The following is a 26,731-nucleotide window of genomic DNA, read 5'->3' as shown; positions in this document are numbered from 1 at the left end:
GCTCGGCAAAACAGAAGCCACTGCAACGAGAAGCCCACGCTCCGCAACAAAGAGTAGCCCCTGCTCGCCGCAACTAGAGAAAGCCCGCGCGCAGCAACGAAGACCCAATGCAGCCATAAATAAATAAATAAATAAATAAATAAATAAATAAATAAATAAATAAATAAATAAATCTTTTAAAAAAAAACAAAACAAAACAAATCACTGATCTTTCCCCTCAACCCTCATCTGCCTTTCTCAAGTCTCTACCATGTCGGACAACAGCCACTCCATTCTACTGGCCCCTCAGAGAAGACCCTTAAAGCCAGCATCACCTCTTCTGTTGTTCTCACACCCCTACATTCGATCCATCAGCAAATCCTGTGAGTCCTGTCTCATCTCCCTGTGCTGGAATCCAAGCCATGGTCACACTCACTCTTTGCAAACTGGACTCCCTGCCTCTGCCCTCCAGTCCTTATGGTCCATCGCCAACACTATGGCCAGAGGGGTCCTTGAACTTGAATGTCAGGAAAGCTGCTGCTCTGCTCAAAGCCTTCTCATGGCTTCCCATTTCACCCAGAAGAAACGCCAAATGCCTTCAACAGTCTACAAGGTCCTAAGTGGTCTCCAAGCCCCACCTCCACCCCAATACCTCTCCTCCTGCTCCCTCCCTTCCTCACTCCCCACTGCCTCCTTGATATTCCTTGAACCATCCAGACATGCCTCTATCTCAGGTCTTTACTCTGAATCACCTTCTCCTAGGTACTCACACCTCTTTCAATCTTTGCCCTAAGAGCACCTCTACACTGAGACCGTCCCCGACCACCCAATTTACACCTGAACCTGATCCCTTGTACCCCTCGTGCCCCTCCCTGCAATATTTAGCTCCTGCAGGTAAGAAAATTCTTCCAATACAACCACAATAGAGTATCTTGCCAGGTTGGGAAATTTCTTAACTACAGAAAAGCATAAAGAACTATACCAGCCATAAAAAGAAATGAAGCACTGACATGGAACAACATGGATGAATCTTGAACACATGGTGTTCAATGAAAGAAGCCAGATGCAAAGGACCATATATTATATGATTTCATTCATATGAAATGTCCAGAATATGTAAATATATGGAGACAGAAAGTAGATTAGCAGTTGACTTAGGGCTGGCAGGGGAGGAGGGGTGTGGAATGGGTGTGGGGAGGGGAGAGGGGAGTGATGTCTAGAGTGTATGGGGTTTTTGTGGGGTGATAAAAATGCTCCAAAATCGACTTTGGTGATGGTTGCACAAACCTGTGGATATACTAAAAACCACTGAATTGTACACTTTAAGTGGGTGAATTGTATAGAATTAAATCTGCATAAAGTTGTCGTTTGAAAAAAAAGAATACAATATCACCCAGAATTAGTAAATGATCACTTTGCTATATTTGCTTTACAGTTATTGTTTTTTTTAAACAAGAGAACATATTATTGAAATTGAAGTCTCCTTCATACCCTCTCCCCAACTTAAATTTTGTTACTTTAAGGAAACTTATTTCTAAAGTTTTTAATTGCAGTTTTAATACAAAATTCCAAAATATTTTCAATCCCACCACCTCTGTTCACTTTGAAATTTTAGTCCCCATTTACGTGGATTTACTTTGAGGGGCCTTTTCCAGTTTCAGCCGGCTTTGGATGGCAGAGAGTAACTGAGATGGTGCATGTAGAGAGCGTGGCAAGGTCTGGGATGCAGTGGACACAAGGAAATTTAGCTACTGCCATTCCAGATGCTCTGTTCTCACTCCTCCAGGCTGTCCACCTGGCTAGCCCACCAACCACACTAGTTAGATCTGAAGTCTTTGAGCAACTACAATGTGCTAACCAGTGTTCTAAGCACTAGAGAAATAAAATGGTACAGCTTTAAAAACACAACCAAAAGTGAGAAAAAACATTCCAAGGGAGCCCAATTTCTAACCTGAGCTGGGAAGTCCTGGAACGTGGTCCTGTTGCTGACTCTGAGGATGGAGAGCCAGCCCAGGGTGCCAGGTGTCCTTGTGCCAGAGGCCCCAAATGGCCCCTATCAGCCTCCGGGGCTGTGATCTGCTGAGTCACTTCTCAGTGTGACCGGCGACTCTGTGCGTGACGCTGTAAATCACGGGGAGAAGGTCACCGCAGGCTATGCTGAGCCAGGTTCTCTTCCTCCCCACTCAGGGTCAGACAACAGCAAAACTCAAATCGCAGAGGGCTGGAGCAGCTCTGCCAGGTGGTGCTGAAAGAGTGGCCCCCGATAAACCCTCCTCTTGGAAGCCGGGTGCAGAGTGCTGCCATTCTAAAAGGAACATGGTCCCAAGAGGTGTTACCAAGGGATTTCCAATGAGAAACAGAAATAGCAGCTCCTTCTCCTTTGGTTAGTCCAGTCATTCATTCAAAGGCTCATGGAGTGCCGTGTTAGGACCCAGGAGATCAATAAATGCAGGCTGGCTCTCCGGTGGCTCCAAATCTAATATAAACATGTTCCTTCTGTATGCCCAAAGGATCTGAGTGCCAGACCCTGCATAGAGCACGACGGGGATAAAAGAAACGGAGAAGACCTAGTCCCTGGTCTCAAATGGCTCATGACCTAATCAGAGACTCCAGTAAAAATACAAACAATTATTGTGCAAGGCAGGACAGAACTATGAGGAGGGGATTATAAGGTGTGGTTAAAGATAATAGGATATGGTTTCCAGACGTCTGGATTTCACAGAGCAAGAAGGTATGAAAGAACTTGGAGATGTTCATGGATTAGAACAGGAGTCAGCAAGCTGCAGCCTATGGCTGAATCTGGCCCACTGCCTCTTTTTATAAACAAAGTTTTATTGGAACACAGCTACACTCATTCATTTGTATATTATAGATCTATTTCTGCTTTTATTCTACAACAGCAGAATTGAGCAGTTGCAACAGACACTGTCTGTCCCACAAAGCCTAAAGTATTTACTATCAGAATCTTTACAGAAAAAGTTCACCAAAGCACTGCATTAAAAGATTCAATACTGAAAACATATCTATTCTCCTCAAATTGATCATAAATCAATAAAATGCCAATCAAACAACATCAGGGTTTCACTGTGAACATTGATGAACTGATTATAAAATGTATTATGGAATGCACAGGGCCAAGAACAACCAAGGCAACTGAACTTTGAGGGATCTTTTCCAATAGCAGCCATCCTTGGGTGACAGAGACCTCAAAGAATAACTGACATGGTGCATGTAGAGGACTCAGGTCGAGTCTGCATGCAGTGAGCATGCAGGAGAGTTAGCTTTCACCATTCCAGATGTGTTATTCGCATTCCTGAGCTGTACCTCTTGACCTGTCCACCTGGCTTGCCCATCAAGCTCACTAGTCAGATTCCAAGCAAAGCTGGAGGATTCACACTCTTAGACAGTAAGACTCATATGCCACAGTAACTAAGATGGAATGGTGTGACAGCAAGAATAAACAAATGGGTTAATAAAACAGAATAGAGTGCCCAAAGCAGATCACACATATATGGATACTTGATTCATGGCAAAGAGAGCATTGCAGAGCATGGGGGAAAGGATGATCTTTCAAATAAATTGTACTGGATCAAGAGGATACTCATATTGGAAAAGAAGAATCTTGACCCCTAACTCAATATATACAAAAATCAATCTCAGGTAGGTTTTAGATCCAAATAGAAAAGGTAAAACCTCATGGTAGGCAAAGATTTCTTAAACAGGACACAAAAAACACTATCCACCAAGGAAAAGATTAATATTGTGGAAGACTTGAATGGGAAAGCATAGAAGCACCATTCAAAATGGTCAACAACCGGATATAACCCAAAGGACAATCAACAGAATGATGGACATGTTAAAAGTGTATGATATAGTCACACAGCAGAATACTACATAGCAATGAAAAAGAACCAACTGTTGCTACACAGAACAACATGGATGAATCCTATGGTAGGTTCAGAAAAAGAAACCAGACAGAAAGGAAACATACTCTACAATTCCATTCATAGGAAGTTCAAAAACAGGCAAAACTACACTACAATGTACAAGTCAGGAGAGAGGTCACCTTGGGAGAAGGTAGGGAGGTGATTAAAAGGTATGAGGAGTCTCAGGTATAGATAATGCCATCCTCTGTGAGTGAAGCAGTGGTTACCCAGCTGTGCTCACTTTGTGCTAATTCACTGAGCTGCACTACACTTCAGAGTTGTGCACATTTTTGTGTATGTCCTACTTCAGTTTTTAAAGTTCCATTGTCCCCTGTATGAACAAAGGTTGATAATTATATCCTTTGCTAAGTAAGAACATTAGAAAGGTCCACCAACTAATCTCAATTTTATTCCAAAAAAGGAAAGAACACCAAAAAGCTCATGAGAAAAATATCAGAATGAAGGAGTCCATCAAATTAAGTAAATTTCTTTCTGAAAGTTTTAAACAAGGCTCTAAAAACCATTTATATTCTTATAACTCTCAAATTTGCATCTCCAGCCCAGTCCTGGCTCCCAACTTTGGCTTGTGTTCCATCTACACTCCCACTACCTCCACTTGAAAGTCTTCTAGACATCACAGCCCCAACATATTCAAAACCGACCCTTGACCTTCTGCCCCAGATCTGCTCTACACACAGCTTTCACCATCTCCATTGATGGTAACTCCAACCTCAATTGTTCATCAAAAACCTTACAGTGACTCTGACTCCTCTCTCTCACCACCTACATCTAATCCACTAGGAAATCCTGTTAACCCTACCTTCCAAATACATACAGAATCCAGCCATTCCTCCCCACTTCCACTGCTACCACTCTGGCTAAAGGTGAGAGTTGTACTGTAATATACATTACATGTATATTACACATGTGTGTGCATGTGTCTGTCTGTGTGCACATGCAGACACACACACACCATCATTCTTCACCTGGATTGCTCACAACCTGTAATTAGTCCTCCCACCCCTACAGTCTATTCACTGCACAGAAGCCAAAGTGACTCTTTAAAAACCGAAAGTCAGAACATGTCATTCCTCTGCTCAGAAGCCAGAGCCCTTACAGTGGTCTATAAACCCTTCTCTTTGTCCTCATCTCCCACTACCCTGCTCCTTGCTGTCCCTCAAACACATCAGGAGCCCCTTTCCTTGCTACCTGCCATTCAGGGATCACTGTCAGCTCCCAGGTCTGCCCTCAGGTCCTTGCCAGATGACCCTCTCATAACGTGGCTGTTTGCTTTCTCCAGGTCAGCAGGAGAAATCTCTCCCTTGTCAGTTAAGACACAGTCACATAATACAGTGTGATCACGGGAATGACATCCCATCACCTTTGCCAGGTAACAGAACCTAATCAAAGGAATGACATCATACTCAGAGATGCCAACCCTCAAGGGGTAGGAATCTTGGAGTCATCTTAGAATTCTGTCCACCATAGATTTCTAGCAAATATTAGTAGCTGTATTGGCTTGCTCTGAACCAGGCTCTGTTCTATGGAATTCATACAAGTTTTAACACTGTTGAGGTAGATGATAAAATTATGTTATGCACATGTCACAGCTGAGGAAACTGATATTCAGGAGGGTCAGGTACCTTACCCAGGCTCACAAAGCCAGCATTCACAGCGCACAGTGACATACCCATGATTATAGGAGGACAATGGTAATACTTCTAAGCATGAATCGCTTCCTTGTTATTTTTAGTTTCCTTGTAAATGTTTAATACCACCAGATTAGTACCTAATCAAAATTATGCCTGCCTGCTCACACTGGTATTTGGTGCCCTATCCCCAGGAGCAAGTGGCAAACAAGCAGGGCTTGAAATTCATTCAGCACACACTTGGTCGTTGCAAACCCTAGTGCTTTGGTTCTTTCTCAATCCTTAGCCTGCTTCAGAATCTCCAGGAGGGCTGTTGAAACTGGATTATTGGCCCTACCCCAGCTTCTGATTTAGTCGATCTGAGGTAGGGCCAAAGAATTTGCATTTCTAACAAGATCCCCAGTGATCCTTGTCCGGGTTGACTTTGAATCACACTGCACTAGGATAGTGGTCCTCAAACCACCTGAAGCAGGAGCTCCTCGAGTTCTTGTTGAATAGATTAAACAGACCAGCAATGAGACCCCATAATCAGAATATCTGGGGTGGGGCTATTAGTCTGTGTTTTAAACAACCTTCCCTGTGACCATGAAAGACTGAAGTCAGAAAACCACTCCAAAAAGGAGCATCACCTCCAAGGTCTCTTGATTGGCCAAATTTAATCTCAAATTGGAAAAGTTTAAGAAGTCCTAGCCAAGAGGAGATCTAAGGGCACAGCCATGAATAGCAGGGGCTATTATCTCCCTGGAGATGAGAAGAAAACCAGCCCAAAAAGGAGAAGCTCTTGAGGGGATCAGTGTAGCCACACAATCAATTCCTGACCTCGCATGGCCCAGAGCTCTCCTATGATCTAACCAAACCCTTCTACATCCACAGGGCAGCTCTGGGGAGCACCTCATTGCTGCCTGCCTTGAGCTCCACCGTGGGCTGTGGGGGGCTTGGGATTCCTACCTACGGAGACCAAGTCCACACCACAAGGTATCCGGAAAGATTCACATCAAGACCCACCACCTCCCACAAGTCTCCTCTGCCTGACCAGACAGTGGCCACAAAACACTCCCTGAGTTTCCATGACTGATAGCTTCTCCCTCTCACTTGTTTAAACCTTCTCACTAGTTTCCAATGTTTGTGTACCTGAGATGGCAAGGACTAGAACTTCTGCCTCTTCTGGATGCCCTGAAACACCTTGTCTTGGGGGAAAACTTCGATGTTTTTAAAAAAAATTTATTGAAGTACAGTTGATTTACAGTGTTGTGTTATTTCCACTGTACAGCAAAGTGATTCAGTTATACACATGTATACATTCTTTTTTATATTATTTTCCATTATGATTTATCACAGGATACAAATATAGTTCCCTGTGCTATACAGTAGGAGCTTGTTGTTTATCCATTCTATATACAGTAGTTTGCATCTGCTAATCCCAAACTCCCACTCACTTCCTCTCCCACCCCCCTTTCCCCTTGTCAACCACAAGTCTGTCCTCTATGTCTGTGAGTCTGTTTCTGTTTCATAGATAAGTTCATTTGTGTCATATTTTAGATTCCACATATAAGGGATATCATATGGTATTTGTCTTTCTCTTTCTGACTTAACTTCACTTAGTATGATAATCGAGCTTGTTGTTTATCCATTCTATATATAACAGTTGGCATTTGCTAATCCCAAACTCCCAATCCATCCATCCCTCACCCCCCTCCCCCTTGGCAACCACAAGTCTGTCCTCTGTGTCTGTGAGTCTGTTTCTGTTTCATAGATAAGTTCATTTGTGTCATATTTTAGATTCCACATATAAGTGATATCATATGGTATTTGTCTTTCTCTTTCTGACTTAACTTCACTTAGTATGATAATCTCTAGTTGCATCCGTTTGCTGCTGCAAATGCCATTATTTCATTCTTTTTTATGATTGGGTAGTATTCCATTGTGTGTGTGTGTGTGTGTATATATATATATATATATATACATGTACATATATATGTACATGTATATATATATATATGTATATATACACACACATATATATATGTGTATATATATACACATATATATATGTGTGTATATATATACATATATATATACCACATCTTCTTTATCCATTCATCTGTCAATGGACAGATGACAGGTTTAGGTTGTTTCCATGTCTTGGCTATTGTGAATAGTGCTGTCATGAACATATGGGTGCATGTATCATTTTGAATTAGAGTTTTGTCCAGATATATGCCCAGGATTGGGATTGCTGGATCATATGTCAACCCTATTTTTAAAAACTTAGGTGCTTAGTGAGTGCCTCTGACAGTTCCAATTACGGAAGTTTCCAGTACCCTCGCCTCAGCCCCCCCATGAGCAGGATGGTAAGGGAGAGCTCCAATTCCATTTTAAGCCAATGCTTTCCAGACCTCTCTAAGAACACAACGCCTGGACCCAGCCAGGCTCTCCTTTGGTTTCTCTCTGTGAGGCACAGCCAGTAGGTAAATCTTGGATAGAATGATAGAATTTGTCTTGGACAGGATTTCATTGTCACACATGTGGAAACTCTCGTCAGCCCTTCAACAATTTGATCATCTGATTTTTTTTTTTTTTCAATGCATGTCTTCATTTCCCCCTTTAGACAAGAGAGGATCCTGTGGCTGTTAACACCAGTCTCTTTCTCGGTCTCAGCCCCACCCTCCAGACCTGAGAGGAGAAGGAGCTCAGCCCTAGTGCTGACCCTGGTCCTGGAAGTTGAAGTGTTGGGAAGATATTAAATGACATGTTTATCCTGTCAAGTCACAGTTTAAAGTAGCCTTTTTAAAGTGTGCGCTCCCATACAAATTGGGCAAATCACCAACTCTGCAGCCACCAAAGCAGCCCCAATAAATGAGAATTTCAATGAGGAACTGCAATGGGCTTCTTAGGCCTGGGAGGAAGAGTGGAATTCTCCTCCGACCTGAGAACTAAAGCACTAGGTGCTCACCAAAATTCAGACTGCATCTGTGCGCTGGGCGGCGGGGGCCACGCGGAGAGAAGCCAGGCGCTCCAAGACCTCCACTCCAAGGCTGCCTTTGGTTGGCGACAGTGGTCTCTGCACTACTCCAAGTTCATGGTCCTCTAACACTTTCCATCACTTTTATATATTCCTTGTTGTTGCTACCTTATGGAAATGCCATCACCATTTTACACAAAAAGCTGTGGTTTGGAGAGATTTAAAATAATAACAATGGGGGAGAAACAACTTGTCCGAAGTCACACCACCAATAAATAGCAGAGCACAGCTTGAACTCAGATATGACACCAAACCCTTGCCTTTAATGTCCATGCTCTTGTGGAATCACCTAGAAAGGATTCCTAAGGGTCCAAAACCAACCCCGACTCCTGGCAGATAACCGTATTCATCCGTCACTTTTTCCCCTTTTGCAGACTAGTGTCCTGCCTTGTAAACTTTTTGAGGACATAGCCTTCTACACAAAATGCTTCTGCCTGGGCGTACAAGGTACTGGATGTCGTGGGATGGATTTTTAAATGAGATTTTCAAAGTGGTAGAATTATTACAGCTCTTGGGAAAAGCAATGTTCTCCTTTGATATCAGAAAGCAAGAGAACTCCAACACTTATGAGTCAGCCAGGAAGGATTATAATCTTTTCTCATTATTGAAAAGCCCCCAGACATTGGGTGGGAATTTGTGCCCGTTTAAAGTGGCTGGACCAGTGTCCAGCTTTCCCAACTCACAGGATGAGGCTGACAACCATCATCTGGGTTTAAATGAGGACTCCATACACCTCAACATTTGAAATGACTTTCATGAAGCCAGCCCCGAAAACAGGGCCCAGAGCCGCCTCTGCTCTCCCTTTGACATTCCCATCCCCGCAATTTCCACCCCCTATTTTTCTCACAGGGTTTAGCTCAGACTGAATCTTTCAATAAGGCTGACAGAACTATTCTCCTCCCCTCATAAAAGCTTAATTAGTCCCACTACATTTTCAAACCAGGCTTTAACCATAAGAGGCCAAGAAAGACATTTTATCCTGAATAAGCCCAAGTACCGAATATTGATTTGCGATTCTCTGAAGAAAGTGTGGGCGGAGTAACAGGTGGGCAATAAAGCAGGGTGCAAGAAGACCATTTAGGGGGAAATAACCTGACTGAGCTAGAACAGACCTAGGAAGAGTCTCCCTCATTCACAACCTTTCCATCCTCCAAGGCTAGACTCGGCTCTCTCCCTACTCACCTGGAAAAAGAGGGAAAACTATACCCCGCTCCTTATCCTCCTGCCCAGGAAAGCAGCACACAGCCTTTTGCAGATTTACAGATGTTTTTATGGTGAGGCATACCAGGAGGAAGAGACACCCAAACAAAGAGTCATTAGTTGAAATTACTCGCATGTTGCCTGGACTGTAATTTTCCTTGCAGATACATACTTTGTTGTCATCGAGGAACCAGTGCAATTAAATGGTGTGTCAACTAAACTCACAACCCAAGGCAGGATGCTAGGATTCTCGCTCACCTAGTGTTTGCATAAGAAACCTTTACGCCTACACTCCATCCAAGTGCCCATCTTTTCTTCCGTAGAGAGATTTCGTAGAAGAAAGCACCTGCTGAATCAGTAGATTTCATCTGTCTACAGATCAGAAGAACCAAAAGTACAAGCTCAAGAAGGCAGCCCAAGCAGTGGCCTTGTCCTTTCTCTCTTTGGTCTTGAAAAACAAGTGTTAATTTTATGTTCTGCTCACAGAAGTCCTTAGAGACTCTGTCATTATGCTGTTTGGGGCGAGCATAGGTCCTGCCACGACAGATTTCTGCAAGCACAACAAATTCTATGGCTCAACATCCTGGGCTTTGGCCTGTTTCACCACTTGAGAAGTTTATGACTCTTGAAAGTGAAGTGCAGGCCTCACGATTCTTTAGTCAACCAAGAAACAAGATAAGAGCCAAGGTTCTTCTTGTGTCGTGCTGGGATCCTTTATCAGTGGCAAACCAAGAAACACTGTAAAGGCTCCCCCAGCTGCCTTCTGGCCTCCACATGGCTCCAAGGTTCTATTCCCAAGTGCCAGTGGCCACAAAGGGACTTTTGTTTAAATTGGGGACAACCAGGGTCATACCACCTGACAAACTGGATTTTTAATGAACACTTAGTACCCAGGGGAATGAGCTATTTCAGCTGGAGCTTTCTTAGCCAAAGAGCTACACTTGGGCCTACAGCAATGGGCTTTGTGCAAGAAAGCGTGTCCTCCTTTGAAAACCTTCAACTTTCTCATGACCTTTCTCACTACACTCAAAGGCAGCTGGTTGGTCCTTCATGCTAGAGCAGGCAAGAGAGTCTTTCTAGGCCACAAGACAACATGATGATGGGGGCTGTATTTCACTAGCAGGCCAGCTTTCTGAGCTACCCACCTGACAGCCTCCCTGATGGGCCTAAAAATAAACTGTCTTCATGTAAAACAAAGTCCAGAAATTCTGTTTCAAGCAGAAAAATTGACCAGCTGCTGAAATGTGCCTGGGGCTTTCTTTAATCTAAATTATTCAATTTCTGCAGGTCAGCTGAGAGTGAAGGCTCTTTGCCTGGTCCTCTACTCCTTCTGCTTCCACTACCACAAATCTGTTATAAATTTGCTTATGGGTATCAGATCCCAGAGATTCTTCTAGAGAATCAACTCGAGTTGAGGATGAGCACCATCTCTTTTTCTCTATGAACTACACAGTCTGGTAATCTCACCCAGCTTGGGCACTCAAATTACCATCTAAGTCAAAAAATGTTACCATTGGAGAAGTGACTCCCAGCCCCATTCAGAAACTTCTCACTGGGAGACTTAGCTTCCCCCAGAATCCAACCTGAAGGCTGCCAGACCAATTCAGCCTTGTTTCTAGGAAAACATTATTAAACTGGGTGAGGACAGCAAAAGTTTGGATTGTTTTGTGAAAGGGCTGCTGGACGAGGAGATACCATCACTGGTTCTGGGGACTGGTTACCTTTCGCATCTCCTCTCAGAGAGGAGGGCCTGGACCTGAGGGCAGCAAAGACACAGGTGATGTCAGCATAGGTCATTCCAGGAACCCCTGGCCCCCGTCCCTCCCCCCTGCAACACACACACACAGGCTCCTCGACACACACACCCTTTAGAAGGCTTGCCCCAAATCCTGCCACTGCTCCTGCCATGCCTGGGCCTGGAGCCCTGGGCAGGGGTCTTCTCTGCCAGTGCCTGCTGGTTTAACACGGAACTTAGGCCCTAGAACCCCCCCTGCCAAACTCCTGGCACAGCTCCCAGGGGGGCTTCCTCAGGGGTCACTCAATTTCAATGCGGGGAGACATAGACAATTAACCCCTAATACTGGTGGAAGACACATACAGTACATCTCCAGCCTGGAGAGGGTGCCCTGTGGTCTATTTCACGATGGAGATGACCTCTCGGGAGGAATTCCAGCTGTAAAAACATTCTTCATCAAGGTTTAGCCACAAACTTAGGATAGGAACACAACATCAAGAGAGGTGGGAACAAAAGCCACCCAAGCAGGCTATTTCTTCCCTCTGAGTGTATGGAGACAGAAAGCTCACCATAACTACTCCATTCATTACCTAAGGGGACAGGGTGTTCCGCTTTGCAAGTGCCTTCACACAAGCTGGTTAAGTCTTACTTTCCAAAGAGTCACAAGTAGCATGACATACACTTTTGGTTAGTTTGCCTGACTGTCCCTAGGAATGAAGATTTGCATCAGGAGAGAATTTTCAGGCATGCATTCAGCTCTCTCCTGTGGGTAGGATACCTTTAGCTGCAGAGGAGGCATATCTGAAATAATGCTCAGTTCTGATCCTGCCTGGCTCTGGTTTTGGTGATGCCCAGCTGACACAGAGTGAGTTCCCAAGACACTCCAGGGCACATGTCTGGTCCAGTCGCTAAAGCAAAGGGGATAACAAGGAACAGACTCAAGGTCTGTTACTGGCTGTCAGAATGGAATATGCTAAGACTCAGGTGGGAGCAGAAACTGGGATCAGTTGCACACATATGAAAGCCAAGAGGCAAAGTCTGGACTGGGCCAAAGCGAACCGAAGACTGGGGAGAGGTGGGCCAGGGGAACTCGGGCCATTCTAGCCATTCCAGAGAGCAGCATCCTGTCGGCATGAGCTAAGCCCAGCCTTTTGCCCCACAGGGTTTCAGAAGTGCATCCCTAGCACAAGGCAGCACCTACACCTTAACATCTTCATCCTCTGGCCCTCTGAGCAACTGCCCACCACAGTGCATTGTGCATTTCTCTCTCCAGCCTTGAGGTTATTTGGTGTATTTCTTTTCCAGGGAATACGATGGACTAGAAAAAGAAATGCTACAAAATATTTGGAAATATAATGAGCATCCTTATAAATACAAAGCTGAGGGACTTCCCTAGTGGTCCAGGGGTGGAGGGTCTGCCTTATAATGCAGGGGACGCGGGTTCGATCCTTGGTCAGGAAACTGAGATCCCACGGGCGGCGGGGCGGCCGAGCCCCTGCACCACAACTACTGAGCTCGCGTGCCTCAACTAGAGCCCGCGTGCCACAAACTACAGAGCCCACGCGCCCTGGAGCCTGCACGCCACAACTGAAGAGGAGAAAATCCACACGCCGCAACTAGAGAGAGGCCTGAACACCACAACAAAGAGCCCGCGTGCCGCAAATAAGACCCAACACAGCCAAAAATAAATTAAATAAATAAATCTTTTTTAAAATAAATAAATAAATACAAAGCTGAGCTCTCAAAGTTAGGGAAATCTACTGTGGAAGGCTGAAAATGGACCCCCAAAAGATCTCTGGAATTTGTAACTGTTATTTGGGAAAAAAGCTCTCTGCAGATCTGATAAAGTTAAGGATCTTGAGATAAGAGAATATTCTGGATTATCCAGGTGGGCCCTAAATGCCACCGCAAGTGTCATTATAAGAGAAAGAGAGAGAGAGAGATCTCACACACAGAAAAGAGGGAGCAATGTACCCATGGGGGCAGATATTGGAGTGATGTGACCACAATCTCAAGGAATGTCAGCAGCCACAGGACCCTGGGAGAGACAAGGAACAGATTCTCCCCTAGAGTCTGGAGAGAGTGCAGCCCTGTGACACCTTGATTTCAGCCCAGGGATACTGATTTCAGACTCCTGGCTTCCAGAACAGTGAGAGCATAAATTTGTGTTGTTTAAGCCACCAAGTCTGTAGTAATTTGTCACAGCAGCCACAGGAAACTAATACATCCACAAACCAACAAGGAAATACGAAATTGAAAACCAGAGTGATAGCATGCGCTGGCACTTGGGCTGCCCAGTGGCATCTGCTGCTCTTGTAAAGTGGATGCTAGAGTTGTATTGGCACACGGGGCAGGTCACACAGGCTCAGGTTATGCTGGGATAGAGGAGTTAGAACTGCAACACACATACACATACTCACAAGCCAGCCTTAGAGGGCTTCACCACCAGGGAATGAGGGGACTTGGATAAAGGTCCTGCACACAAGCGAAGGGAGACAGGGTCTGAGTCCTGGATTGAGAGGGCTGAGAAGGTGATCTCCTTAATAGCTCATTACCCCAAGCCTGCCCTCAAATGGGTTTGGGTTCAAATTTATACTACCTGGGCTGGAGGGGATTGAGGAAATCCCCAGCTCAAAAATTCACATTACCTACTGTAATGGTATCTCACAGATAAAACGCCAAACATGAGCTCAAAATCCAAATGTACAAAGTACATGAGGTAGCAAAGGGACCTCTTCTCAATACTCTGTAATGACCAATATGGGAAAAAAATTTTTAAAAGAGTGGATATATGTATATGTATAACTGATTCACTTCACTGTACAGCAGAAACTAACACATTTTAAATCAACTATAATTCAATAAAAATTTTTTAAAATAATAAAATAAAATATTGTAGTTAAAAAAAAATAAAGTACATGAGGTAATAAGCTATTCTGGACATGAGTCAAGAGAAAAACAGAAGAACTATACCCAAGAATGCCAGAAATGGATTATAAAATTCCTTTTCAGATAAATATGATTTTAAATGGTTAAATAAATTAAATATAAAATCAAGAGCAAGCAAGACAAGAGATTACTTTTAAAAAAAAAGAGTACCTGGAAGATTTGAAAACTGCTCAAATAGAACATCTAGAAGTTTAAAGAAAAAAAAAAAAGACATTAAATGAAAAACTGATTGCCTCAGTTAGGTTGAAGATTAGACACAGCTAGAAAGAAAATTAATGAACCAGAAGATAATTTTAAGTCATTATTCAGAATACAGCCAAAAGACAAAAATGGAAAATATGAAAAAGAGGTCAGATTGAGAAGTCCAATTCAGGTCTCCAAGGATTTTCTAAGGGGAGTGGGAGTGGGGCACAGAAAGAATGGGAGAGAATCAGTGTTCAAAGAAATAAGTGGCTTAACATTTTCCAGAACTGAGACATCAATCTTCAGATCTGAGAAGCACAAACCCCAAATAGGATGAATAAAATTAGATCCATCCCCAGACATGTTGTAGTAAAACTACATAGCTTCCAGGACAAATATTTTAAAAGCAAATTCACAGAGGGCAGGTCACCTACAGAGAAATGACCCAAAAATCAATAGAGGCTGACAGTAACAGTAGAAGCCAGAAGAATGTCATCCCCAAAATGCTGAGAGAAAAATAAGCCAACCTAGAAATCTATATCCAGCTGATCTCATTCAGTAACACTGGACACAATGAAACTAAAAAATGTGGAGATCCTTCTACAGAGTCCTTTCTGTAGACTGGTCCCAACCATTTATGACCATCTCAGCTGTCACTGGCCTGGTCTCTAGAATCCAACTCTTCATACCCTGGTGCTCTCCCTTCAATATTCCCTGCTTAACTAGCAGTGGAGGTGCTGACCATTGGAGGCTGGGAGCAGGTGTGAGGGTTCTCTTCCTAAGGTACTATTTCCTTTTTCACCTGTCTCCATGCTGTAGACTTCCTCTGTGCTGACGAAGGTGTGTGCTGGGATGCTGGATGTGACTCTAGCATCCCAGGGCATGTCCCAGTTCTGTCTCCTGCTTGCCCAGCCTCTGCTCCTCTGGCTACACCAAATCCTAATTCCTGCACGCAGCCCTTTGGAGGCTTCATTTGGAGCTCTGATCAGGTGGTAGACGCCGCCTCGTACCCAAACAGACCTTTCTGCTTTCCCTGGTAGAGTCTGGGTCTCCCATAGCCTTGAGGGGTGGCCCACATGTCTCTTATGATCCAAGCCAGGGAGCTCTGACCACTTCCTGAAGTCCTGTCCCCCCTGGGGCTCCTGACCAGGGCTGCAGTCACTGCAGAAATTCAGAGGAACCCACCCACATAAATTCTTTCTTAGATTCACTTCTCACCTAGGAATCAAGGCCAAGACACTCCTTCTCCCCAAAATTGGCTCTCTTCCCATGCCTCATCACCCCTCTTCTAGCTCCCCGGACCAGGAGGCATGGAAACAATCTCCTCCCTTCTTCCTTTACCTCCTGTTCTCTAACCAGTCCTCTCTTCAAGTGTCCTAACTTGTCCTCACTATGGGTAACTGATAATGACTTCAGGAAGATCAAAGAGAAGATTTCAAGTTTCAGGAAGTCCTGAAATGCAAGTGGAGCCCGGCCTGGGTACTTGGCTGCTTTTGCAGTTTTGTCTTCTTCCTTAGATGGGAACCCGCTGAACTGATCTCCCCACTGGTGTCTGAGGCTGCGTCTCCCTCCTAATGGCACTGACACTAGACCCTGTAGATTAAAATAGAAGTAAATAGCTCTAGAGAGGATAGCTGATACAAAGGACCAATGAAAGCACATTGACCTTTCTGGGAAAAACCAAGAACATATCTGTTTCATCTAGCTTATTCCTTACATCCTTAGAAAAGCTGGTGAGATTGGAATTGGTCAAAGGAGCTGACGTCTAAAAGAAAGATGTGGTTTAAGACTATAACGAAACCAGAAATGGGTTATCTGTCAAGGTCCAAATGTCACCACTATGAAAGGTGGGGGTGGGAATGGGAAGGTGAGAGTCCTAGTACATCACTAGCATATTATTATTTTGACATGTTCGCAGTCTTTTACCGCAGGACTTTTACAGTCTCTCCTACTCCAAACATCACAGTGTCAGTTTTAAGTCTTCAAGTAATCCTTACTGCTTTGAGGTTTCCCATTTTCCAGCATGGAAACCCTCCTTACTTTTTGCTGTCTGGCAATTCTCACTGTGGCAGGGCTTCACTCACCCACCAGCCACATCAGAGGAGGACCATCACGGAAGACTGTTTTCCTTCAGATATTTTACACCTAAAGCCACTCCATTTCATTTGGGGAGAGGCAGAGGAATATTGCCTGGTTAAGAGCTTTGCCCTCAATCTAAAGATTTATCTGGCAGAAGGTTTGGGATCGCAGACGAGAAGAATCAACGCTTTAAGTTTTCCAGAAGCTGGAACAAGTAACCACATAGGACCTAATGAGAACGTGTCCAAAAATGAGATCGAGTGTGAAAGCTAAGTATGCCCTGGGCAAGAAAGAGGACCTTCACAGTCCCCCTGCTTGGTGGGCTCTTCCCACCTAAGCCACCTTCCAATGAGAAACCCACCAGTCATTTAATCCCAGCGCTTTCCGAAGAGCACACGGAGGGCACAGTGGGGTCTCTAATATATTCTACAAATGGGCCATTTCCCTTCTTACTCAGCTATGCCCGCGAACTCACCAAATCTCAGATGCCCCCCTTGTCCTTCTGTGCCACGATCAAGAGCAGAGAGCCAGCTCTGTTCCTGACCCCCCGGGCTGCTTGGGAACAGTGCATTAATGGTCTGGCTAAGACCTTCCATTTCGTGGCGGCTCCTACCTGCCCACTCTGGACGGGCACAACCTCACATCCAAAACTGGAACGTCCTGGAGCCTCCAGATTATGTTCCTTCTGTTTATTTCTATTCTCTATCCGCAGTCAAGTCTTCTCCAGGTTCCCACAAGTAAGATGAGGGAGGAAACACCCATAGCTCAAGTAAAGCACATTTATCGAAGTGTAGGCTATCTCATGAACAAGTGATCTGAAGCCCCCGGGCCTGGGGCACTCCTTGGCCCCAGCAAGACCACATTTGCTGTGCCAGGGAATATGGACAAGAAGCAGGAGCCTCAACCTACAGCTCTTTTGTTACTCAAGGAAAGGTAGGGGATGGGACAGCAAACAGTAGGCCTACCACTCACGCAGGAAGGAGCCTACAACCTGGAACGAGAGCCCTGCTGACGAGAACAGATGGCTTGAACCAGAGACTGTGAACTGGTGGTCCAGGGTCAGGACAGGACACAGCTGTCAGAGTCTGACCCTCCAGAATCCAGAATCATTCATTTGGTAATACACATTCAAGAACTGAGAGGTCTTACAGGAACATCGGGACTCTAGGTTGGAGAATAAGATCTGGTGACGTCGGCAGTCCTCCTAGAACTGCTGAGAAGTGGCGCTCAGCTCACGTGACCTGTCTGGCCCCTGTTCCAAACCAAACATTCACTTCTTCTGCTGACTGTCTTTGAACCTTATATGGATTCCTCCAAGATCAGATGCTCCACATTTCATTTAAGTAACATTTGAATTTTATTTATTCAGATGGCCCTTATTAAGACTGACCATATAATTTATCACGCAAATGAGGACATGCTTGAGAATGAATGTAGGTGCTGTTAATAATTATAACAGGAAGAAAGACATGAACTGTCCCAGGTACACTGGGTCCATTGAGGACCTTCTGTAAACAAACACGGTTTGGTGATTGGTGGAGGGAAGTTCTCATCGATCTGTTGATTCCTGACCTTGGGAGTCAAAGAAAGAACTATCATTGAGTGTGTGTTTCTTTTAACTGTAATGACTAGCCAAGGGGAAAAAGTAGCAGTTTTTTACTAGTCTGAAAGACATGACCACAAAGAATGTTTTAATTTAATTTTAAACTTTATCTCACTAAGCAAGACTGAGCAGATGTGCTAACAAGAAATAGCAACAATGACAGTGTTGTGAACTGTCTGTGTCCTCCCAAAATTCATATGTTGCTGATGGTATTAGGAGATGGAGTCCTTGGGAGGTGATGAGGTCATGAGGGTGGAGCCATCATGAATGGGATTAGTGCCTTTCTAAGAAGAGACAGGAGAGCCTGCTTCTCTCTCTGCTCTCAGCCATGTGAGGATACAGCAAGAAGACAGCTGTCTTCAAACCAGGAAGAGGACCCTCACCAGACACCACACCTGCTGGCACCCTGATCTTGGACTCTCAGCCTCCAGAACCGTAAGAAAAAAATGTTTTTTGTTTAAGTCACTCAGTCTATGGCATTTTGTTATAACAGCCTGAGCCGACTAAGACAGACAGCAGATGCTTATACAGTACGCATTCTGTGCCAGGCACTGTGATAGACACTTTATACATATCAACTCATTGTCAGACCCACACAACCCCATGAAATAGGTAAACCATTATCCTCATTTTACAGATGAGGAAACCAGGGCACAGAGAGGTTAAGGTACTTGCCTAAGGTCACACAGTTAATGAACAGTAGAACTGGGTTTTGAACGCAAACAATTGACCTCTTAAGTCTCTACTGATAACTACAAGTCCCTGCTTATTCCAAGGCTGTAAGGATCCAGTTTGCCCCTGTTGCTTTCCCCTCAAACAAGCACCATTGGTGGGAACTTCTGAGGTCAAGGTATGGTCCAGGGATGTCGCTGATAGTACCTACATCCTAAGGAGATCACCAGGATGCTGAGAAAACCCTATCTTTGGACTGAAAATGGAAGATTAGGCAGAGAGGAGACACTGAACAGGACAAAGAGCAGGAGGTGCCACCACTTGTCCCCTGTGCCCAACAAGTGCCCAACAAGTAGACCACCTTCCCTTTAAGAGCCTGGAGTTAAAAGTACGCAATTTGATCAGCCCAAGGGACTACTGGGATAAATGGTTTTCCCCACTGCCCTTGATTCTGCAAGCTAACTTGAGGGCTATGAAGAATTAGTCTTGAGAAAGAGAATGAACATAACCATAATTTTATTTTGCCAGATTCCACTAACACCATTTTATTGTGCTAACAGCTTCTCATGGGGATGACAGCCATCTTGTAAAAGGACAAAGGATTTGGTTTAAAACAGACATGTCAACGTCTTACTGATGAAAACACCATCCGAGGTCTGGAGGACTCTAAGACAACCAAGACGACAGTTCCTGACCTCAGGAAGCTGAGAGTCTAATAAGGAAGCCACTGATGAACAGGAATCACAACACAACACATTATGAATAGTATTGTGAAAACACAGAAGACATAGGTCACTCCCACTTTAAGCTACAAACTCCTGGAGGATGGATAGTACCTTCAGTACCTCTGGTTACTGCAGATTCCACATTCATTCAGCAAACATTCATTTGCTGGCACAGATGTTCAACAAACATTTCTGGAGATGAATTCCTGGAGGAGATGGAAATTTGACAGAGTCTGGATGGAAGAACAGGAATAAGTAGACACTTGGAATCCGGATGCCTGAATTTGAATCCTGGATCAACCACTGACTAGTTAAGAGAAATACTTTCCTTTATGGGCCTTAGTTTCCTCATCTAAAAAATGGGGATGATTTTATTTGCCTTATGAGGATGTGATAAGGATGAAATTAGGTAACATGTAAGCACGTAGCATAATGACCATCCCAGAATAAGCACCCAATCAGCGTCAGCTATGGTTATACTCGATTGCCAGCAGTCACTATGGTAATTGCTTGTCTCGAACGTCAAAACATACTGTTCCCACTGGAGAATCAGCCAGGCAGGTCCTAGGCCACCATTCCTTGGGGATCTAAAAGTAAACCTTAAAACTGTGTTCCCATTCCCATAGGTGAAAAGATAGGAAACAGAACTCTTTCCTCTTTGCTCAGTCATCTTTATCTGTTTAGGTTTTGCAAAACCACCAACATGTTCGCCTCATAGCAGATGCAATAAAGCAGTTCTCTCCTCTCTTGCTTATAACTATGGCAAGTAGCTTCCAAATACTTGCAGGGTACATATCCAGATAGATTCCTATATTGTTTGAAAGGCAGGAAAGGGGGCTCAGCTGACAGCCTTTAGAAGGAACAAGGTAATAAAGTCAAAAGATGACCAGACCCTGGTTCCAGGTACCGGCCTGACTTATGAGACAGACAGACAGACATGACTTGCATTTGTTTGAGTTTCTACATGGTAAGGAGCTGAGGACTGATCCATAACTAATGATAAAAATGGGGAACATCGTGAGCAGCTTCTGAGCTGCAACCCAGAGGTAATGCAGAACGGCAGCTGTCCAGGTGCTCAAGTCTTGTCACCTTCCTGTCCTCTCCTCCCTTCCATCCACCCCCTTGAGCAGGGCCTGGATTCATGCAGCGTCAGCAGGACATATTGGCCAGAATGACTTTAATCCTTCCGGTCAAGCAAAGTAACCCTGTGGAAATGCTCTCTACCCAAATGGGACAGGTTGGAAATCAACTAGGATAGCACAGGGGCAGCTTAGCAAGTCCCAGCAAGAGAGGAAGTCGCCAGCGGCCATGGCCTGCAAGCTGGAGTCCCCCAGACAACAGACTGTCAGGCTGAGGGATGAGTCAAGAGCCCTCAGCAGAGACACGACCAAACATCAGGTCAGAGTGGCACCCTGGCCAAACAATTTGGGGCCCAAGGAGGCTACATGGAGACCAACAGTACACCAGCTTGAGTCTATATAGCTCATCCCCTCGGAGTTTCTCCCAACATCCTGAGCGAAATGCTAGAAACAGCTGGAAACCAGAGTGGTGCAGGATACCGTGAGGTCAGCCAGTGGCCTGCCTGGTAATGTGGCCTGAGGCTCCCACCTGAAGAAGGTGAGGTGGGAAGACTAGAGAATGGCAGCCACCATCAGTCATGCTTGCACAGACAGGCTAACACCTCACCTACCATTTTGGGGCCAAAGGAAAGGGGAAGAAATTTGGGTTAGGGGGTTAGAAAGAGAAGAGAATTAATGCCACAGGACTATCCATTCTGAAGTGGGACAAAGGACCATGGAGAGGGACAAGGGTAGGCAACAGAATCAAAGACAATGAAAGAGTTGAAACGTTGCTCTCTCCTCCGAATCCTTGAGAAAGACAAGACACATTTCTTTAAAAACCCTCTGCAGATGCCACAGGATTGCCTTTTTTGCCTTTTTTTGCCTTAGTCAGTTGGCTGACTAAGGTTTAAGTCCCACCTCTGCCAACGTCTAAACTTCACCCATTAAGTAGGAAACTCACCATCTCCCTGCCAGGTGGCCATGAAAAGGAGGCAGGTGTGATCTTGCCCAGTTCAGGTGCTACGGATCTGGATGCACAGTGGGAACTCTCTTCTTCCTAGGGCTTTCAGATCTACTCTAAATGCTTCCTGAAGCAACCTCTACTATATGTGTGTATGGTGCAATGAGGGAGGATATGAAAAAACCAAGGTACCACGTAGCATCAAAAGTGCCAGCAAGGAAGCATGTGTCAGAGCCAAATTCTCAGGCTTGAGCCCTTTTACATTGTCCCCCGCCCCAAATTCTGTCTACCCCGATTCTGTGCTACAGATGCTTGCCTAGAGCAGAGATCAGCACACTTTTTTCTGTAAAGGGTAAGATAGTAAATATTTTCGGCTTTGCAGGCCACATGGTCTGGGTCAGAGCTACTCAACTCTACTGTAGTAGCACAAAAGTAGCTGTACAAAATGTACATGAATGGGCATGGTTGTGTACCAATAAAACTTTATTTACCAAAGCAAGCTGTGGGCCAGATTTGGCCTCAGGACTGTAGTTTGCCAACCCCTAGTCCAGGGCTTTGGGGTTTATCAGGCTCACACACCAGCAAAACAGCTGAATTGGGATTGAATGGGAAAGAACGCCATACTCTTTCCACGGCCCCACCGTGGCCTTCACAATCCCACTACTGCTAACTGGGTCAGAGTTCTCGTTGGGCCCACCCATGCCCAATTACACCCTTACTGCCAGGGGTATACCCCTGCCGCCCTAAATTCAATGTGCCCTTTTATGCCCATTTCCCCCACCTCCACCCCACTAAGCATCTTGGACTGCTCCATCTCTCAGGAATCAACTTCTCCTAAAACACGAGATACTTACAGATACAAAAGATTAATCCAAGTCATCACCCAGAGGGGACCACGTGCTGCGGAAGTTAAAGGCACAGGGATGGGCATCAGACCGGGGTTCACCTTCCCCTTTGCTGCTTTCCTGCTGCATGAACGTGGGCATGCAGGCAACCCCTGAGCATTTCCTTTGCCTACGGAAATTGTTTAGGGGCTTTGAAAATTAGGTAAGAGAGTTTATGTAAAATAAATACCAAGGGCTGTTCAGAAACGGAATCATTAAAAAGTCACATCCTGCATAATTCTCTTTCCTTCGGTATGCTTTACATTTACGACCAACTAGATCATCATCTCCTTGAGGAAAGGCTATGACTTACTCTTTGGATTCTGTGGTTCCGGGCACCGTGCAGAGAAAGCACATAGTAGGTGCTCAGTGAATACATGTGCCTCTCACTAGAGAACAGACATGATGAACACAGCTGTGAGCCCCTGAAGTCGTGGAATCGTTTTCACATTCATTTAAGATCTCATTTGTGATACGAACCGGACTACAAACGCCTGGCTGGAGACATCTCAGGGTTTGCTCTCAATCCCCTTCACCTAACTGAGTGAAGGCTTTTGACTTAGAGGTTAATTATTCCTCTTTGCATTTCTTCAAGGAGAGAGTTCTCCTTTGAGACTGCTGGTCATTACTATTCCGTGTTGCACTGCTCTCTTGACATAAAGGATTTTTTTTTAAAGGAGACAGAGGATTTCATGACCTGATTTAGGCTTGGGTGCCTCCAAAAGCTTAGAGTATAAACCCACAGGGGACAACACTGAGGGCACTTTAGAAATCCAATCTGTCTTCCCACAGTAACTCCAGAGAAGTAGAAAGGTGTGTGAAACTTCAGTCCAGGAAAACCCCCAAGCCCTCCTCCTTATGTAGAAGTAGAGGCACTTAAGCTATTGTAGGTCAAATATTCCTCGTGTATACGCGGTGGGAGATTCTCAAACTTCTGGACAAACCAGAATCAAATTGTAGGTGGAGAGGGGCGTGATCAGTGCTTTGATCTTCTAGAACCACAGGCAGCTATGCTCTCTGCAAACAGAGATGCCTTGACCGGGCCCTGGAAGGATGCCTGCCCAATGTCCCCCACATCTCCTAGAAACACTAACAAACACTTGACACTAAAACAGTGCTGGCTAGGCACCAGACACAGTTCTAAGGCTTTCCATGTATTAACATGCTGAATCTTTGCAATGACTCTATGAGGTATTGCCTGCTATCCCCATTTTAAAAGATGAGGAAGCCGAGGTGCAGAGAAGCTAAGTAACTTGCCTGAGGTCACACAGCTTGTAACAGGTGAAGCTGGGGCTCAAACCCAGGCAGTCCATCTCAGAGCCCTCATTCACTTAGTCCATGAGCCTCCACCTTGTGCAAACACATCCCATCCTTAAAAACTGCTCAAGTTTGTTTTCTCCATCACACGAGGCTCCTCTCAGTTCACAGAATCTCAGGCCTGGATGGAACAGGAAGCCTCAAGCCCAGTTCTCTTGTTTTACAGCTGGAGACAGATTCCCAAGGGAAAGGGGTAGGGTCTGCAATTTCCAAGGTTATGCAACCACCAACTCAAGCCCCCAGACTCCTAAATGCAGTGCTCTCCTCACCACCTTCCAGAGACTCACAGCCAAAATGCACAATTAACACTTTCATACCCAGGAAACCACCGGAGAAACACATGGCTCTTTTCCCAACGACAGGAATGAACTCTGAGAAAGTGGGGAAGCAGGCAGCCTGTGTCTTGTGTGACTCCGACATAATCGTAAGCACAGATCAAGTCTCTGGGCTCCACCACGGTGACCATTTGCACCCAGCCATTCCCCCAACCTGGTTTTCTTTGCGACCAAATGAACATCCTAGCAAGATGGCTGGCACAGGGTAAGGCTGCATGCAGCCCATGCCAAGTTTTCCACTCCGCATAAAATGTGAGTTTTTTGGAAGAGCCAAGGCTAGTGAGGAATGCCCACAGCAGAGCAAAGGGCTGGGAGACGCTGATCAGGGTGGACCCTTTCATGAGCATCTAAGTTACTCCAGTGGTGACTGGAGTGGCACAGCTTAACCACCACTCTTAGCAGAGAAGCAAGTTGACAGAGAGGCAACTACGTAGTCTAGGATTGGCTGTTGCCCCCAAACGATGAGCACATCCACCATGTCATCAGATCCCTCCTGACGCACCTTCCCGCATCCTCCGGGTAACCGCAGAGAAAAGAGGTGGCGAGACCAACAGGCGCCCTCACTTACCCAGCCCAGGCGGCACAGTCAGTCCTGTGGTACATCCTAGAAACTTTAAAGTGAATGTGCTGGGCAAGCACGTCACTGGTTAGCTGAACCTCACATTCCAAATCACATCGCGGCAGAGATGAGACAAAGACAGGCACACAGACAGACGGGCCTCTGCCTCTGGGGACCCTGGAGGGCCCCACTTCCCACAGGACACACTTCCTACCTGCTTCCATAAGTTGGCACTGCTGACCGAAGACGTGGGAGAAGGTGACCCGGCCGGTGGCAGAACTGGATGTCGCCAGCGTGGATTCCATGGCTCTCCTGGGGTCTTTGGTGTTGGTCATGGAGCAACGTCCAAACCCTTCGGAGTGTCTGAACGGAGGATGACGTCACTGGTCCAGGCACCGTAGGTCTGAGGCTACTTGTCACTTCCAAGAAAATGTCCCCGCCCCCGAAGTTTATAAGGTTCTTCCTCTCACTGCCCAGTCCCTGCGGTTTCTCTCAAACCCTAGTCAAGTGCAAAATGAAACCTTACACGGTTCCGCAGAGCTTGCACAGCTACAGGAGTTCGGTGCAAAAGCAAAATCTAAGTTTTCTCCCACAGGAATTGTTTCCTCTTAGCCGGGGTCGGGGTGACTGGGTCACCTGGAAGGGGCCGAGTCCGGGGAGCCGCTCAGCCCGGTGGCCGCTGGGGAGAGCTCGGCCCCAGCCGCGTCCCAGCGCCAGCTGCTGCAGGAAAAGCGCTGCCGGCTCCGCGGCGGCCCCTGCCGAGGAGGGAGGGCTAGAGCGAGGCTGCCTCAGGCTCCCCGGGGAGCTGGTCTCGCAGGCCCGCGGCTCCTGCGGCTCCGGCCCCGGTCTCTGTCCTCCCTGAGCCCAAGTGCCGCTGTCCGGGGTCCGCGCGCCCCTGGGCGGCCAGACGCAGGCGGGGAGCGCGCAGGAAGCGAGCGCAGCGCGGGCACTCTGCAGCTCTGGACCACCGACGTGCCCGCGGTTCATCCTTCACTCCAGATGGACGCCTTTCCCTTCGGCGTCCCCCTCCTCGCCGGGCTCTGGGGAGGGGAGGGAGACGTGGTCAAAGAGCCTGCTCCGACCTACTGCAGCGGGCCTCCCCCCGCAGCCCACCCCGCCACCCCTTTTCTGGATGCAGAGGGAAGTGCTAACTCAGCCCAGCAGGCACCCGGCCGCTGTAACCTCTTCATGCTCACAGCCCGGGAAGTATCAGGCACAGGAGAGGAGAACGCCAGCAATCAAATCCAAAGATCAAGAAGAGAAGGGATGGAAAATGCCCTACATCCCCCATGGCACTCCGGTGACAAAGAGATGGTCTAGGGTGCTTCATCTTTGCCAAACCAGACCTATTCTGTGCATAGAACAATCAGTCCCCTGTTCCAACCCAAAAGGGCAGTTTCTCTGGAAAGGGAGGAAGGGCGGGATAAATACCTTTCCCAGGGTTACCACAGCTGTTTCAGTGGGTGCTGTGCCTTTATTCTGCTATCCCATTTGCTGATCACAAAGCTGCTAACCTGAGAGGGAGACGAAGCATCATCTCTGGCCACCATTTTGGATACTTTCATTGGGGATCTGGCTGCAACCCTGGCAGGACACTGGCAGCACCACCTCCTCCAGGAGACAGAGAATGTGACAGCACAGCAGCAGCAAAGCACCCATGTCTGTTTCCCCAGGAGGACTTTGGTTGAAAAGCCATTTGTCTGTTCTGCATTTAAGATACAGAAGGTAAAGTTCAAATGGACTTGTGGGCCAGAAGGGCTCTCAAACAGAAGCCTTTTCCATCAGAGCTCTTTGCCACCAACGACGTACAGCTCAGTGATGTTGGAAGGTTACCTGGGATGGTTAAGGCAAGGCAGAGGAAGCCTTGAAATAAGCAGTTAAATGAGCCTACT

General features: G+C 46.0%; 1 protein-coding gene across 1 annotated transcript in view; it reads right to left on the bottom strand.

Moving 5' to 3' along the window:
• Positions 1-25,416, bottom strand: part of KAZN (kazrin, periplakin interacting protein) — a 1,128,675-nt gene extending 1,103,259 nt beyond the window's left edge. Inside the window, exon 1 of the mRNA XM_057554464.1 lies at positions 25,054-25,416. Within this exon, the coding sequence (XP_057410447.1) occupies positions 25,054-25,174 (121 nt within the window). The 5' untranslated portion in view covers positions 25,175-25,416. The remainder of the gene's footprint in view (positions 1-25,053) is intronic.
• Between the last annotated feature and the right edge of the window lie 1,315 nt (positions 25,417-26,731).

Source organism: Balaenoptera acutorostrata, chromosome 1 (genome assembly GCF_949987535.1).
Source record: "Balaenoptera acutorostrata chromosome 1, mBalAcu1.1, whole genome shotgun sequence".
NCBI lineage: Eukaryota > Metazoa > Chordata > Mammalia > Artiodactyla > Balaenopteridae > Balaenoptera > Balaenoptera acutorostrata.
Note: the sequence above shows the minus strand (reverse complement) of the source record. Positions and strands in the feature narration are given on the sequence as shown.